The 16,593-nt window shown below is 36.2% G+C and overlaps 1 protein-coding gene across 3 annotated transcripts in view; it reads left to right on the forward strand.

Annotated features, from left to right (window-relative positions):
• FUBP1 (far upstream element (FUSE) binding protein 1) overlaps positions 1–16,593 on the forward strand; it is a 37,277-nt gene extending 20,684 nt beyond the window's left edge. The window contains exons 17-20 of one of the 3 annotated variants that reach the window (XM_006831019.1): positions 1,842–1,970; positions 9,129–9,203; positions 15,126–15,271; positions 15,665–16,593. In XM_006831019.1, coding sequence (XP_006831082.1) covers positions 1,842–1,970; positions 9,129–9,203; positions 15,126–15,271; positions 15,665–15,673 — 359 coding nt within the window. In that variant the 3' untranslated portion in view covers positions 15,674–16,593. Of the gene's footprint in view, positions 1–1,841; positions 1,971–9,128; positions 9,204–15,125; positions 15,272–15,524; positions 15,567–15,664 lie in introns of those variants that run through there. The other 2 variants (XM_006831017.1, XM_006831018.1) reach the window with 2 other exon arrangements.

Raw genomic sequence — 16,593 nt, forward strand, 5'->3', positions numbered from 1 at the left:
TGTAACCTAGGAAAGTCTCAAGCCTCAGTTTTCTGTCAAGATTAGACTTCAGACTTCAGAGGCAAACAGACCTGCAGAGGTCCTAGTCCTTACAATTTATAAATAGGGTATGTTGATGAAGTGTTTTAATCCCTCTGAACTTATTTTCTTTATAACATAATGATAAATGAGTATTAAGTTATACAGTTATGAGTAAGTTTTTCATATACATTAGTCATATAGATATATATATATAGTGTAACCACTACACTATAGGATTGCTATGAGTCGGAATCGACTCCATGGCACATAACAAATATATAGTGTGGTTTTTATAAATCGATAATAAAAGGTATTGGTTTTTAAATCTTAGTTGCTCTATCACAGTGTCATATGAAATATTTGTATTTATCTAATACTATGTGGATTGTGACAGTATTAAGACATGAAGTATCCAACATTGATCAGTTGAAAGATCTAGAGGGTGGCATTTAGGCTTCAATAACCTTTATTAGACAGCTAAAACTTGCTCCCATTTGGGATGAAGGCTACACACACAGATCACGTACCAACTCTGGCTCAGTAAAGTGCGTTCTTTTGGGAACACAAACTAATAAAAGATTTATCTGTGGAATTCTGGTGTCGCACTGTGGGTTAATGCACTGGACTACAAGGTCCATTTGAACTGCAAGGTTGGCAGTTGAAGCTGGTTTAGGCTCACCAGCTGCTTCTCAGAAACCTTATTCAGTGTCACTATGAATTGGAATTAACTCGATGGCACTTAAAAAAAAAGTAGTAATGTATGATACTTATGTTACCAAGGTCAAAATTAATAAGGAGTTTGCTAGTATGTCTCAGAGTTTTCCTGCATCAGTTGATTTGTGAGCGATGAGTTGAGGGTTCTCTAAGTTCATTGGAAGTATAATAACATGGCCACAGGACAGGAGAAAACATGATGGCTTCTGAAAAGTGTAAGATACTTGCTTAAGCCAGAGATTAAGAATGTTAAAGAAATAGAGACATAAAGAAACATGAGGTTGGAATGGAAAGGATTACTCACAGAGTTCAGGTTAATGGGATAATGAATGATAACGCTGTGCTTGAATTTCAAATAGGGCAGTGACTTTGAGTTTATATTTAAGACACTGTGATGCTATGTAGCTGTCTTAGGCTGAGTTTTCTAGAGAAGCAAAACCTGTGAAATACATACATAAAGAAAAGTTTATTGTTTTCAATTACAGAGTCTTCTGCAGGGCCCAGTAGAAAAGAAAGCCTTTTCCTGTGTGTCCATTATATTGGGAGCAGGTCATACTCCTAAGGAAGCATCTCTTTGATTGGCTGCAAATAGCCACTCATTGTAGAGTTAACTGCTTAACTGCTATACCTTTGGAAATCTTGGCCCAGTCAAGTTGACACAGAAACTTAACCATTTTAGTAGCTTGTTTCTTTTTCCCAGATTTATATGTTTCTTCATTGAAAACAAGACAGAACAAATTTCATAGAATAATAGTTTGTGTTTTTCTTGTATGAGTTAAAACCTGGGAAACTTTTCCTTCAGTCAGCTGCCACATAACAGCAAAATGAATTTAGAAACTATTTGAGACATAGCATGCAATTTGTAGACGAAAGATTATTATTCAGGATTCAGCTCTGCTAACTATACTACTCGTTTTACCAGGGAAGTCACTTAGTCTCTGAGAAAGAAAATGGTGATAGCAAATAGAAAGAATTCAAAGATTTCCATTTACTCTGGGTTTTTGTGTATAGTTCATTTTTGGTTCTGTATAGTTGCCAAAGGACTGATTTTTGTTTGTTTGACTATGGACTTCAAATGCAAACTTTTGACATTGTATTTATTCTAGCTAAAGCAGGAACAGATCCAAATTCAGCAGCCTGGGCTGCATATTATGCTCACTACTATCAGCAGCAAGCACAACCACCACCTGCAGCTCCTACAGGTGCACCAACTACAACCCAAACTAATGGACAAGGTAAGCGTGGTAATGAAAGAACTTAACTTTGTACACGAGAGGCAAACATTGTATCTAAAATTATTAAATGAGGTGCATTACTACATAATTCCTAAAATTTCAAACATTCTTATGTGATAACTTTAGTATGCAATTTCCTTCTGTAAAGTTGTTTTGAAATAATTTCAAACTTTGTAAAAAAAGGTAAGAAATTCCCTGATAGCCCAGGAGTTAATGTTTTATCTTCATTTACTCCATCGTCGTCTTTATCATTATCATCAACTATCATTAGTATTTTTTAGAACCGTTTTAAGACCAAGCTATAGACATGATGCTCAACACCATTAATACTCCATGTGTTTCGAAAAAAAAAAAAAAAAAAAAGCATCGCATCGCTATCACACAGGCCTCAAAATTACTGATCAACATTGATATGTCATTACTACTCCCAATTAAAAGTCCCTTTTCACTTGTGACCAGTTGTCCCAACAAGTTTTCACTTCTGTCTTGTCATTGAGAACAGATCTTTTCAGGCTGAGAAATCAGGAATAGTTGCTCAGTTTTTTCTTATGTGTTCTAAAGAATGCAAGCCTTTCATTTAATCAGATAACTGGCAGAATTTTTTCTTATGACAAAATGTGTCATGCTTACTTGACAGGATACCTTAGAAATGATTTTGTGCTTTTCTACCACGTTGGGGTCATATTGTTGACCACCTTCTATCTTACAGATGGTAACCTTGATCACTTGTGGGAATCTCCTAATCCTGAAAAATGCCACTATCCCATTAGCCTTAGCCTCTATTAATAACTCCTGCCTGATTTAACCACAATGATAGCATTTTTCTGTTTCCATCATTCTACATTTATTAGTTGGCATTATACTTTTAAGGAAGAGTTTCCTTTTTCCCGCCCCATTTATTTATAACTGAATGGGTTCCTTTTCATTCAATAGCATATTTCCTAATTATTTTTGTTTATTATTTTGTAGATTAAATACGATAATTCATTTATTCAGGTGTGTCTCTAAGGTGTGGCTCCTATTTTTTTGGACATGCTCTGCCATCCTTTAGGCACTCTCTTTCTGGACTCCAACCCTACAATCTCTATAAAGAGACCTGATTTCTTTTAGTAGAAGATACGTGGGTCCTGATGTGGCTCTGTAGGATAAGCACTGGACTGCAAACCACAAGGTCAGCAATTCAAACCCACCAGCTGCTCCTCGAAAACCCTGTACAGGGCTGATATGAGTAGAAACTAACTCAATGGCATGTAACAACAATGTTTAGAAAAATACTCAGTGTGCTTAGTGTACTCATTGCTACAGAGATAGGATTGCTTCTAGTCCCTTATAACAGAGCTAGGAAATACACGTAAATAGTAAGTGGATCCCTGAGTAAATCAAGGCACTGCTATTGAGTTCAACTCAGTGACCCTATAGGACGCTAGAATTGTCCCATGCAATTTCCAAGGTTGTGAATCTTTGCATAGTGTGACTACCACATCTGTCTCATACAGTGCTTGGTTGGCTTGAACAGCCAATTTATTGGCTCCCACTGCCATCGAGTCTATTGCAACTCATTGTGACCATAGTTAGGGTTTCCGAAACTAATGTTCATGGGAACGGACAGCCTCATCTTTCTCCCATGGAGCAGGTTGTTGTATTTTAAGTGCTGTGAAGTTAATTCTAACTCATTAGCAACCCAGTATAGGGTTTCCAAGGAGCAGATAGTAGGTTTGGACTGCTGGCATGTGATTCGCAGTCCATTGCTGATCTTACAGTGTCACACCTAGTGGATTTAAATCGCTAGGCTTGGCATGTAATAGCCTAGTACTTAGCCACATCACCACCAGGCTTCCTTGGTTGTTAGATGCTGTCCAGTCATTTCTGACTCATAGCTACCCTGTTCCCAACAGAAGAAAACACTGCCTAATCCTGCACCATCCTTACAGTTGTTAGTTTGAGGCCTTTGTTACTGCCACTATATTAGTCTGTCTTGTTAGAGAATTTTCCTCTTTTTCTCTAACCTTACACTTTACCAAGTCTGATGTCCTTTTTCAGGAACTGGTCCTTCCAGACAAAAGTACAAGAGACGAAGTATTGCTTTCCTTGCTTCTAAGGAGAATTCTGATTGTACTTCTTCCAGGATAGATTTGTTTATTCTTCTAGCAATCTGTGGTACTTTGAAATTTCTTCACCAGCCGATGCATCAATCCTTCTACAGTCTTTACTCATTGTCCAACTTTCACATGCATATGAGGCTTTTAAAAATACTCTGGCTTGGGTCAGATTCACCTTAGTTCTTAAATGGACATCTTTGCTCTTAACACTTTAAAAAGGTGTTTTGCAGCAGATTTGCCAAATGCAGTATAGTATGTCTTCTGTTTTCTTCACTGCTGCTTCCATGAGTGTTGATTTAGAATCTAAGCAAAATGAAATCTTGACAACTTAAATCTTTTTTTTTTTTTTTTTTCATTGAGGTGCAGTCCATAGTGTACTCTTTGATCTTTGCTGTTAAATATTGAAGTCCTCTTTACTACCAGAAAGCAAAGTTGTATCATCTGCATATCAAAAGTTGTTTATGAGTCTAACTGGGTTCTTGATGCCAGTTTCTCAAATTATTTGCTTACATACAGATTGAATACGTGTAATGAAAGGGTGCAACCCTGGAACACACCTTTCCTTATTTTAAACCATTTAAAGCATTTCAGGATCCCCTTGTTCTGTTACAATGACTACCTCTTGGTTTATACACAAGTTCTTCATGAGCACGAGAAAGTGTTCTGGTTTGCCCATTTTTCCTCTTTGTTATCCATAGTTTTTTATGAACCACATAGACAAAATGCAATTGCATAGTCAGTAGAGCATAAGTAAACACTACTGGTATTCTCTGCTTTCAGTCATAATCCATCTGATATCAGCAATATCCCTTGTGTCATATACTCTTCTGAAATCGGCTTGAATTTCTTGTAGTTCCCTGTTGATGAATTGCTATACCTGTTTTTGTTTTACCTTAAGTAAAAATTTGTTGTGAATGGGCACCAATATGGATCTTTTCCAATTTGTTAGCTTCTTAATTACCTTCCAACTTCCTTAGCATAGACCAGTGAGCACCACCAGCACTACCTCAATTTGTTGAAACCTTTCCATTTGTAGGCCATTAATTCCTAGAGCCATGTTTTTTGCCAATGCCTTGAGTGCACTTGAACTTCTTCCTTCAGTACCATCAGTCCTTAACCATATGGTACCTCTTGAAATGGTTGATTATCCACCAATTCTTTTTGGTACAGTAACTGTTTATTCCTGTCTTCTTTTAATGCTTTCTTAATTATTCAATACTTTGCCCATAGTGTCCTTCAGTATGGCAAGTTGAGACTTGAATTATTTTTGTGCATTCCTTCCATCTTCTTTTGATACTTCATACGATATTCAGTATTTTACCCATAGAGTCAACATTGCAACCCAGTGTTTGAATTGTTTCCTTAGTTCTTCTCAGTGTAAGGAATGCTGGCTTGTTACTCCCTTTTGGTTTTCTAACTACATAAGAGTTTGTGCACCCTTGTTTTTTATATTTTTAAGTTTTTATTGTGATTTGAGTGAAGGTTTACAAGGCAGAATATCAGTTTAAATCATATTTCATTTCAATGATTGCAGTACCCTCCATGTATTAACAGTTAAAAGTATTTACCTCTATTCCCTCTCCCCCTTTTTTTTTTAATGTACACATACAAAGTGAAAAATATGTATTCATTTAAATGTCCAGAGGGCACATTTTGCAAGCCAGCCTCCGGACCACAGGCACACAGCCTTTTGCAGTCCATGGGCCTAGAGTTCTCAGCTGTTCTATCTTTCTGTGTCATCACCTCTGTCACTATCTCTGCTGTCCCCGCTTTCTAGTTAAGATCTCACACTCCATTCATGCTCTTCCCTCTTGATGGTCCTAGGGTCCTCTGTTCTTCAAATGAAAGATTAACTAATTCCGCCTCTTTACTTACACATCTTACTCATTTACAGTTGTTGAGGATTGCAATTAGTCTTGATAACAACTACGCATAATTGAATCATAAAATTCTATCACCATTATCCCCCATCCTGTTTCATCAGATCCATCTGGAAAAGAGTAAAACTATTCAGTGGGCATTCTACCTTGCCCGCCTCATTCTGAAACTAGGCATACTCACGAAAGCTTGTAAGCCAGCCAATTCATTCCTTTATTGTTGTTAGTGCCTTCAAGTCAGTTCCAACTTATAGCAACCCTGTATAGGGTTTCCAAGGAGCAGCTTGGTGAGTTTGAACAGCCAATCTTGAGGTTTCAACCAACCTTGGGGACCAGTGCTTTGTCTCTCAGTGCCACACCATTTTTCATAGCCAATGTCTAAGTTGCCCATCCCTATCAACCTGGTATACTGAGAAAACAGGCTTGAACCTTATTATGAAGAATGCTTCCATTTCAGTTAGAATTTTTAACAACTATATCCATAAGCAAAGATCCTGTTCATCAAATTGTAGTAGTTTACACTTGCTCCCTGTATCAAACTTACTCATCTTCATCTGGTTGAGTTCTGGTCAGCTAGTCATCCAAGCTAGGTCAAATGTATACTATCTGCATGTTTGGGAGGTCTCACACAACCTGCCCCCACTTCAGACCAGCTAGCTGCTTCACTCTCAACTCTAGACCCCCACGGCTAGCTAGATCAGTGTCTATAGGCTCAGGAGTTCACATGTTTCTTTAAATTTCAGACCAGCCAGCCTTTCCTCTTCTCACTCTCATTTCAAGTTCAATGAGTGTTAGTGGAACATGGCCATACTTAACCCAGGTCATCATTGCTACATTTCCCCTACTTCCACTCAATATAGACTTGACTCAATGGCTCCAAGGCAAACATCTTGCTTGATAGTCTTGACAACCAGTCTGCTTTTTTCCTACTGGTCTTTCTTTCAGGAAATATCTTCTGTTCTAGCTGCTCAGGGTTGATCTGCATGTCTCTTAAAGTGGGACTGTCCCACTTCAGAGGGTTTTGGGTGGGGCTCAGGATTCTACTTAAGGCCGCCTACTCCACAAAAGCTTAATAAAAAGAAGCCTATTTCTCTGGGAAAATTGTAATCCCCCCCCCCTTTTATTTATTTATTTATTTATTTTTTATTTATTTTAAGCTAATCCAATCAATTATAGGTTACAGGCGGGTTTATAAGCGTTCAGTAATTCCTTATATTTCTATCACTAATTTGTATTTTACAGTAGTGGTTGGTGGTGGTGGTTGTGTGCCATGGAGTTGGTTCAACCTGTACAGGGTTTCCGAAGTTTTATATCTTTCTCCCACAAAATAACAGCTGGTAATTTCAAACTGTTGATTTTGTGATTAGCAGCCCAACTGCGCTACCAGAGCTATTTCACAGTAGTAGGCAGGGGAAACCAATACCCACAATTTACCCATTCAGACGATGTCTTGATGTCTGTATCACAGAACAGGATTGTTACGAGTTTGTACACACATAGCTGTTTACCTCTATCTCATTTAGCCCAGTCATGCCTTGTAAGTTCCCCTATCATCATTGTTCATCTATCACTCTCCTCCTCCTTGTATATTGCCCTCCCTGTCACCCAAGCTATCATGTCTACCCCCTAACTTGTGAATTACTGTCTCCTGCCTCACACCCCTGTAAGGATCAAAGAATTTTTCATTTGTATGGAAATTTTTTCTTAAGCTTTTACAATATGGTCTTATGCAATATTTGTCCTTTTTGATTGACTGACTTCACTTGGCATAATGTCCTTAGGGTTCATCCATGTTATGAGCTGTTTTGTAGTTTTGTTACTCTGCAAGGTAGCACAGTATTCCCTTGTGTGTATGTACCAAAGTTTATCCATTTTTCCATTAATAGGCACTCAGACTGTCTCCGTCTTTTTGTTATTAAGAATATTGCTTTGATGAACATTGGTGTTACATATTTCAGTTCTGGTAGCATTGTGGTTACGAATTGGGCTGTGAACCACAAGGTCAGCAGTTCAAAACTACCAGCTGTTCCATAGGAAAACAATGAGGCTTTCTGCTCCTGTAAAGATTTACAGCCTCAGAAACCCTGTACAGGGTCAGGGCCACTATGAGTTGAAACCGATTCTACAGCGCATAACCACTACCATGTCTTCTCAAACTGCCTTTTGAAACTTTCTGTTCAGCTTCTCTAGATTCAAGTGCAAGTTTCAGAGTCCCTTCTGACATCCACTTTGATCTTTTTTCTCTTTTCTGTTTTTTAGTGACCTTTTGCTTCAGGTATGATGTTCTTTGTTATTTCACAACTCTTCTGGTCTTTTATCATTAGATTTAATACATCAGATCTGTTTTGGAGATGGTCTCTAAATTTAGGTTGGATATACTCAAGGTCATGTTTTGACTCTTGTGGACTTGTTTTAATTTTCTTCTGTTTTAGCCTGAATTTGCCTATAAAGCCCCTTCCTTCACCATGAGTGACCCTGTCCCTGCTGATTTCTAAAATACTGATAGCATAGCTTCTAGACTCATAGCAACACACAAGCCACCACAGTATGACAAAATGTCAAACAAGTGGTGGCCTCTTTGGTTGGCAGCCCTGATATAGTTCTGTATATGACTGTGTGTGTGAAAATATATTTGTTCAAACAGTATGTTCATATGAGTACCTGTAATTTCACTCATACACTTGAGGAACTTTTTCTAGCCTTTTCCTTTTCTGTGTTTTAAATGGTGAGGCCCTTGGTATCTTTAGTATATATATTTTCCCAAGCAGTTTATTTAAAACACAGAAAAGGGAAACAGCTAGAAAGAGTCCTGAAGCATATGAGTGAAATTACAGACAAGTACTGATATGAACATATGGTTTTAACAAGTGTACACATACAGAACTAAACGTTTATGTGTGTATATATTTGTCTGACATTTTGTCATAGTGTGGTGGCTTGTATGTTGCTGTGAGTCTGGAAGCTATGCAAGTTTAAGCTGAATCTGAAGAAAAATGAATGTGTCCTTAGCAACCTGTCTTTGGCCCTACCAGCAGAGATGCTACTACCACACAGTACCCTTATTGCCCCATAGCATAGGAACCACTACCAAGTCCTTCACTCCAGGAATTGAAGGAAAGGAGCCAAATTGCCTTTCAACAGTTTAATTTTGGTTTTCTTTTTTTTTTTTCCCCTTGAACAAGGAGATCAGCAAAATCCAGCTCCAGCTGGACAGGTTGATTATACCAAGGCTTGGGAAGAATACTACAAGAAAATGGGTATGTTCTACATTTCATTTTTGTACACGTAATTAAATTGGAACATTTCATAAATAACACATTAAAAGGCTGAAGATTTAATATTTCCTAATTAACTTTTTTAATCTTAAGGTGAAAATAATTGAGCAAGAATATATTCTAAATTCACTGAACTTTGAGACATATCAAAGTCATTACAAATAATCTATGCTAATAAAAAGAACTAAGTTTACAGTTATCTAACAAGGAAATCTTTTTATTTCTAATTGAATGAGTCAACCAGTTATTGAACGTAGACATTTTCCCACTGATAATATGACCTTTGAACTTTACCTACACTTTTGTCAAAGATAGTTAATGTATTAATATACTAAATGACGTCAGAGTTAAATTCTAAAGCACAAGCAGAAATTAGTGGTGTGTGATGATACCATTATTTTTGCTATAAAATAAAGCAGGTAAGAAGTGACTTACTTATAGTGACAAGAAATGAATGACTTAGATGATGTTTGTACTATATGCTATATAGGTAATGAATTAAGATGGCTTTCCCAAGTGATATATGTATAATATTTTTCATATACATATATCACTTGGGAAAGCCATCTTAATTCATTACCTATATACCATATAGTACTATACTTAATGGAGTACTGGTGTGGCATTGTGGGTTAATGGGCCAGACTGTAAAGCCGTTTGAACTGCAGGTCGGTGGTTCAAGCTCACCAGCTGCTCCTTGGAAACCCTATACAGTGTCGCTATGGGTCGGCATCGACTCGACGGCACTTAACAACAACAACAACTATGCTTAATATGGGTAACATGATGTCTCCAAATGATAAGCACTGGGCTATGAACCTCAAGGTCTGCAGTTCAAGCCCACCAGCTGCTCCAAGGGAAAAAGATGAGGCTTTCTGCTCTCTCGAAGATGTAAAGCCTTGGAGACACTACAGGGTCGTGGTGAGTCAGAATCGAGTCACTGGCACTTAACATTATGCAAAACATAGTGATAAGTGCTAAGAATGCAATTAATTATAATAACCTCATATGCATGCAAAAGCTGGACAGTGAATAAGGAAGACTGTAGAAGAATTGATGCTTTTGAGTTATGGTGTTGGAGGAGAATATTGAAAGTGCCATGGTCTGCCAAAAGAGCCAATAGATCCATGTTGGAAGAAGCAGCCAGAGTGTTCCTTGGAGGCCAAGATGGCCACACTTCGTCTTTCATACTTCAGACATATTGTCAGGAGGGACTAGTGGCTAGAGAACAGTATCATCATGTTTGATAAGGTGGAGGGTCAGATAAAAACAGGAGGACCCCCAACAAGATGGATTGGCCAAGTGGCAGCATTGATGGACTCAAGCATGGCAACAGTAGTGAGGTTGGCCCAAGGTCGGGCAGTGTTTCTTTCTGCTATGCATAAGGTCTTTATGAATTGGTACCGACTCAATGGCACCTAACAACATGTCATCTATGAGTTGTATCCTACTGGCTATTAAATTTTAATGGAGGGTACGGTTGTTAGTCAGATAATCTTTAAATAGATTATAGGGTTTCTGAGGCAGAGGCAGAAAGCCTCATCTTTCTCCATCAGAGTAAATGGTGGGCTCAAACCATGGACCTTGTAGTTAACAGTCGAATGCTTATTGTATGGAGCCCCACCGTATTCCCAAAGTAGCTACAGATGACAGAATTTTATTATATAATACAGTCTGCTTTTGACTTTTGGTGTAAATTTCAGTGTTCTTTATTTTGCAAACAGGTTTTCATTTTCCACAAAAAGTTTCCAGAAGGATTTTGTTGTTTTTAGTTACATATACCTGATGGAAAGTGTAGTGGTCTACACAGCTGATTTCTGATTTAAAGAAAGAAAATTTTATTCCGTGGTAGAATGTCTTTCTAGGAAAGTCAGGCTAAATGTGATTCATGAGGCTGTAACATTCATAAATTTACATTTTTGTGGCCTGGCCACAAAACCTCCAACAGCTAAATTCTATGAAAATAAACTTAAAAAAATTTTTACACTCATAATGTATTATCCAAACCAATATACTTTTGAAAATTAATGAGAATGTTTTTAATAATTATACCGAGGCAGCTTAATTATCAATTCACCTTGATTTTAATGAAATAGTATCACTGGTTTAAAGAGTTGAGTATGTTGAGGTTAAAAGCCATGAGCCCAAGTTGAATTTTATCTAGTTGGTGTTAAGTGCTATCAAGTCTGTTACAACTCTTAGGTTTCTGAGGAGCAGCTGATGCTGACCTTAATGGTTAGTTTTCCAGTGTTTAATCCTGCTGCGCGACACTAGGACTGGACTTGTTCTAAAGGAGTGGGTGGTTGAGACTATTTTATTGTTAACTGTGCTTAATCCTTTTAATTATTAAAATAATATACCAAACTGTTGAATCCTACTATGGAGAAACAAGTTCATTGCCATTGTGTTGATTCTGACATAGCAATCCTATAGGTTAGAGTAGGACTGCACTCTAGGGTTTCTGGAGCTGTAAATCTTTTTGGAAGCAGACTGCCTCATCTTTGCCCATTGAGTCACACCTCATTTCTGTTGTTTGTTTTACTGTGGTAAAATACTGTGTATTGGTCAAGTGTTAATTTTATGAGTAAAGTATAGCAGTCAGATGATTCCTTCTTATGCAAATCTCAAAGGAAATAATGTTAGGTAATTTAATCCCTGGCTGGTAGAAACATACAGTTCACTGCTAACTGAAATGTTGAAGGTTTGAGTCCACACAGAGGGATGTCAGAAGAAAGACCTAAAATTTTACTTCTCCCAAAATAGGCCATTATGGAAACCCCTTCAGCACAGTTCTGTCACACATAAGGTGACTATTGAGTTGTGTCAAGTTGACAGCAACTGTTTGTTTTAATTTAGGTAAATCTTTATGGTATCATGATAGCTAAGATGGAGTTGTTGTTGTTTTTTCCTGTAAGAATTCTTTTTGTAAAAGATTTGTTGCTTAACTGCTCTAATTTCTTCTTAGGTACATGTATTCCTGCTAGATCTTTTTGAGATAACTACCAATAAGGAAACTTACGGTTTAAAACTGAGAAGAGTTATAAAATATCAAGGAAGTAGAGATCTTAGTTTTCCAATCCAGTCCCCTTATTTGAAAAGGCTGTGATATGACTCTTTAGTCAGGAAGAGTTTCTGACTCCTAATTTAGTGTTTTCTTCAATGAAATAGAAAATTCCATTAACAGACTATAAAGACAAAATCTTAAAGATGAGCTGCTAGGGATTAAAGAATAAATTTTAAGTCCTGTAAAGACAGAATGCAATCTGGTGATGACCATTTTTAAAGCTAGAATGAAGGGAAGTTGTGTAGTAAATGAGAAAAACTCAGAACAAATAGGCTTGCAAAGAGTGGTTGTTTTGAGGAGAATGAGAGTAGACTCTTAGGAAGACATTTAACATGAGGAAGGGCCTTCTTACTGTTTAACACTGATATATAGTGGGCTCTGTATGTTAGGTCTGAAAGGTGGGGAGAATGAGAAATTGTGGGAAAGTTGTATAGAGAAGTAACATGAGTGTGAGAATCTGTAATAAAATATTACAAGTCAATTCTAGGACAAATTGTCTCTTGAATGGAATGAAATGAAATCTAGGTAACACTTTGTACTTTATAAACCTGTTTGTAAAAACATTAAGTGCCATGGAGTGAGTTCCAACTTGTATCAACCCTGTATAGGGTTTTTGAGGAACTGCTGGTGGATTTGAACTGCTGAGTTTGCAATTCTTGCCAACACTGCAGTCCAGTGAATTATCCTGCAACGCCACTAGGTAATGCTTTATTAAATGGTCAACTCTATTACATCAAAACTTTTTTAAATGAGAGGAAGAAAGGGGATGGGGATTAAAGATATGCCTAAAAGGGATGGGGCACAGGAAGCCAGAACAGAACCAAGTGGATTCAATGGGAAGGATTCTTTCTCTTCCTTTAGCTGTGCAAAATGGATTAGGTTTGCCCCTCAGAAGAATGGGTTGAATTTTTCTTTGGGTATTTGCAAGATTTGAATATCAAATGCTGACAGTTACCAAATGTTGGATGTTAAGCTTAGTCTTTCTTTGCACAAGATATTTGAGTTTGAATAGTGTTTTAGGACGCATTTTAAGTCTGATGAATTTATTTATTGTGTCTCCATGTTCTTTCTGTCATATAATACTTTGCCTCTTAGAGTGAAGTACCTCTCATAATGATGTTAGTTTATTTTTTAAAACCTGAAGTAACAAGATTATTACTACCTTAACCAAGTTTTGGTCTCAAGTCATATCAGGTTTTCAATTTTGCAGTCTTCATAAGAGATTTTTTGTGTGTGACTTTATTGCTGTTGAGCAATTTTCTAAATATTTAGACTTGTTTCAGATTTGCTTAAATTGTATCTCATAAGATCAAATCTTAAACCCACTTCCCACTTTGAAGCATTATGGAGAAAAAGAGAAAAGAATTTTTTAAATAATATACCAACTTTCTGTGTAGTGTTTGTTGCCTAAAGTATGTGTTTTTCATGCATTTTTGAAGTTAATAGTCAAAAATCTTAAATTTTTATTCATCTGCTCTAGTAGTTTTTGTCTACTTGTATTATTTCTTAGAGCCAAGTGAATTGGAAACAAGATACAAGAGTATTTAAATAAAAGAAATAAATGTGAAAACACACACTCTTCTCACTAATATTTTACTTTAGAATTTTTTATACCTTCAAAAAATTAGAAAAAATAATAGCTATTAGCCGTATTTATATCTTTGTATCTTCTATCACTATACCATAGTATCCATATACAATTCATATTTAATTTTTCTTGGTTACCACCAAAATGTCTTATATATAATTCAAAACTTATTTGAGCTTTGTATTGCACGTGGTTGTTACGTCTCTTTCAGAAACGTCTTCCTTTTTAGAAAAAAGCCCTATTCAAGAAAGTTGTTGAATTTGTGCTTCATTGATTCTGTTGCTTAGAAACTCTTCATTAATTGTTATTTATGTCTTTATTAGGTTGTTTTAATAAAATTGCGCTTTATTTTTTATCATCTTGAAAAACGATATCTTGCCTATTTCTATATATAGTGTATAGGTTACTAATGAATAGGAAATAAAAATCTTACGTCAGGTCTTCTTAAGTTGCTGCTAAGTGCCATCGGGTCTGTTAAAATTCATAGCGACCCTGTTTAGGGTCTCTAAGGAGCAGCTGGTGGGTTTGAACTGTCAACCTTGTAGTTCACAGTCTAGTGCTGATCTTATAGAGCCACACCAGGTGTCCATTTTTGTTTGTTTTTTCAGAAATGTTTCTTTCCCTGTTTCTCTTTTGAGAATTTGCATTTTAAAATTTGTAGTAAACCAGTTGAGTACAAGTCCAAAAAGAAAATAATGAGGTTTGTCCCCACTCCCTTTACTGTTTATCATTAAGCTAGATATCCATCTAGAGGTTTATAGAACACTTACTTAAAGCACTTTCTGAGCACATTTAGTGCGTTAATAGTTTATAAATACTGAATCAAGATAATGCCTAAATCCTGACCTTTCTTAGTTAAACTGTGGATTGTGTGGTTTTGTTTCATTTTATTAATAGTGATGTTCTAGAAATAAGAGTCATGTACACTAAAAGAGGAAATAAGGAACATTCTGTTTTTCTGGTTTTTTTTTTTAATTACAGGGTCATTTTCTGATACTTAATGAATACTTATAATAGAACCGGAACATTCTGACCCTCTGTACATTTGTCTTTGTAACCTGTAATTACAGTGGATATAATTTTATATTAAAATTTAGGGGGTTTTTTTTAGGTCAACAAGGGCAGACACAAGATTATTCAAAGGCTTGGGAGGAATATTACAAGAAGCAAGGTATTGTTTTTATTAGAAATGAGATTCTTTGGGGCAATTTATTGTGGTTACAGCAACAAAGTTGTTCTGCTTTCTCAAAAGGTCAAGCAGTTCCTGCTCCTACTGGGGCCCCTCCAGGTGGTCAGCCAGATTATAGTGCAGCCTGGGCTGAGTACTATAGACAACAAGCAGCCTACTATGCCCAGACAAGTCCACAGGGAATGCCACAGCATCCTCCAGCACCTCAGGTATAATAAATTTGTTGGTTTGTTTTTTGCATGTTTGCTCTGTCTGTTTGGGAATATGTTTGCCTTTTTAATTTTACCTGACACAGTATAACCATTTAAGTGAAATTGCTGTGGTGTATTGTTTGGGATTTTTGGTTTTAGTTTTGTTGTTTTTTGTTTTTTTTTGGGTTTTTTTTTTTAATGCTTTCTGGCATCTGAGTGCTAAATATCTCTACAATTCCTTTGATTTTAAAAATAAATTTTCTTCCCCCAGGGATTTGAAAATCATGCAAGAAGCCACCACCATTTATATTAACCAGTTTTTCTTTCTTAAAGGATTCACTCCTGAGTTAACTCCATTTAAAGGATTTTCTTTAACTTTTTGTGTATTTCTTATGTATCTCTTCTGCACAGGGCCAATAATAAGAAGTGGACAATACAGTATTTGCTTCATTGTGTGGGGGAAAAAAACCTTTGTTAAATATATGGATGCAGACGACTTGATGAAGATCTTAATTTTGTTTTTGGTTTAAAAAAAAATAGTGTTTTTTTTTGTTGTTTTTTTATTTTGTTTTGTTTTTTTATTTGTTTTTTTGAAAATGTACAAAATATCTATCACTACTGATAGGAGGTTAATATTTCTGTGTAGAAATGAAAATTGGTTTGTTTTTAGTATTTAGTGTAGATGTACACATTCCAGCAAATGTATTTGCAACTATTATGTGGTCGATGCTTTGTGATATAAATGTACTTTTTTCAATGTATACTTTCACTTTTAAAATGCCTGTTTTGTGCTTTACAATAAATGATATGAAACCTCCTGTGTCGGTAAGTTGGATATGTGGGTAATTTAAAGGATTCATAATTTCTTAGCAATGATAAGATACATATACACAAATATATAAGCTTTCCCCATGGAATATTAATTGAGTTTTTAAACACTGGTATGTTTTTTCCCCGTTGCAGTATAGTAGTAGATTGGAGGATCTTTTCCATTTATTGTATTTGGCTGTCTCAGCACAAGTAATCCTGTGATCTCTTCATTTTTTTTCCCTTCAGTTTGGTTAAAAACTGCATGTGTATACAATGATCTTTTGGCAAACTTCCATTGCATTAACAGTGAAATTTCCTTTTATACAAGACCACTGTTTCAGACCTGTACTGCTGCTATAACAGTTAACCTTTTCTATTCTTAATTTGATAATTACGTTATTTCCAAGACTGTTTCAGCAAAACTAATTTTAAACAGTTTTCGGATAGTGAATATGAGTAGTATAATAAGAAGAGTTGGTTTTTTGTTTTGATTTGTTTTTCTTGTAAAGCAGTTCTTTCAATGTGTACAA

The sequence above is a fragment of the Chrysochloris asiatica genome, unplaced genomic scaffold (genome assembly GCF_000296735.1).
Source record: "Chrysochloris asiatica unplaced genomic scaffold, ChrAsi1.0 scaffold00002, whole genome shotgun sequence".
NCBI lineage: Eukaryota > Metazoa > Chordata > Mammalia > Afrosoricida > Chrysochloridae > Chrysochloris > Chrysochloris asiatica.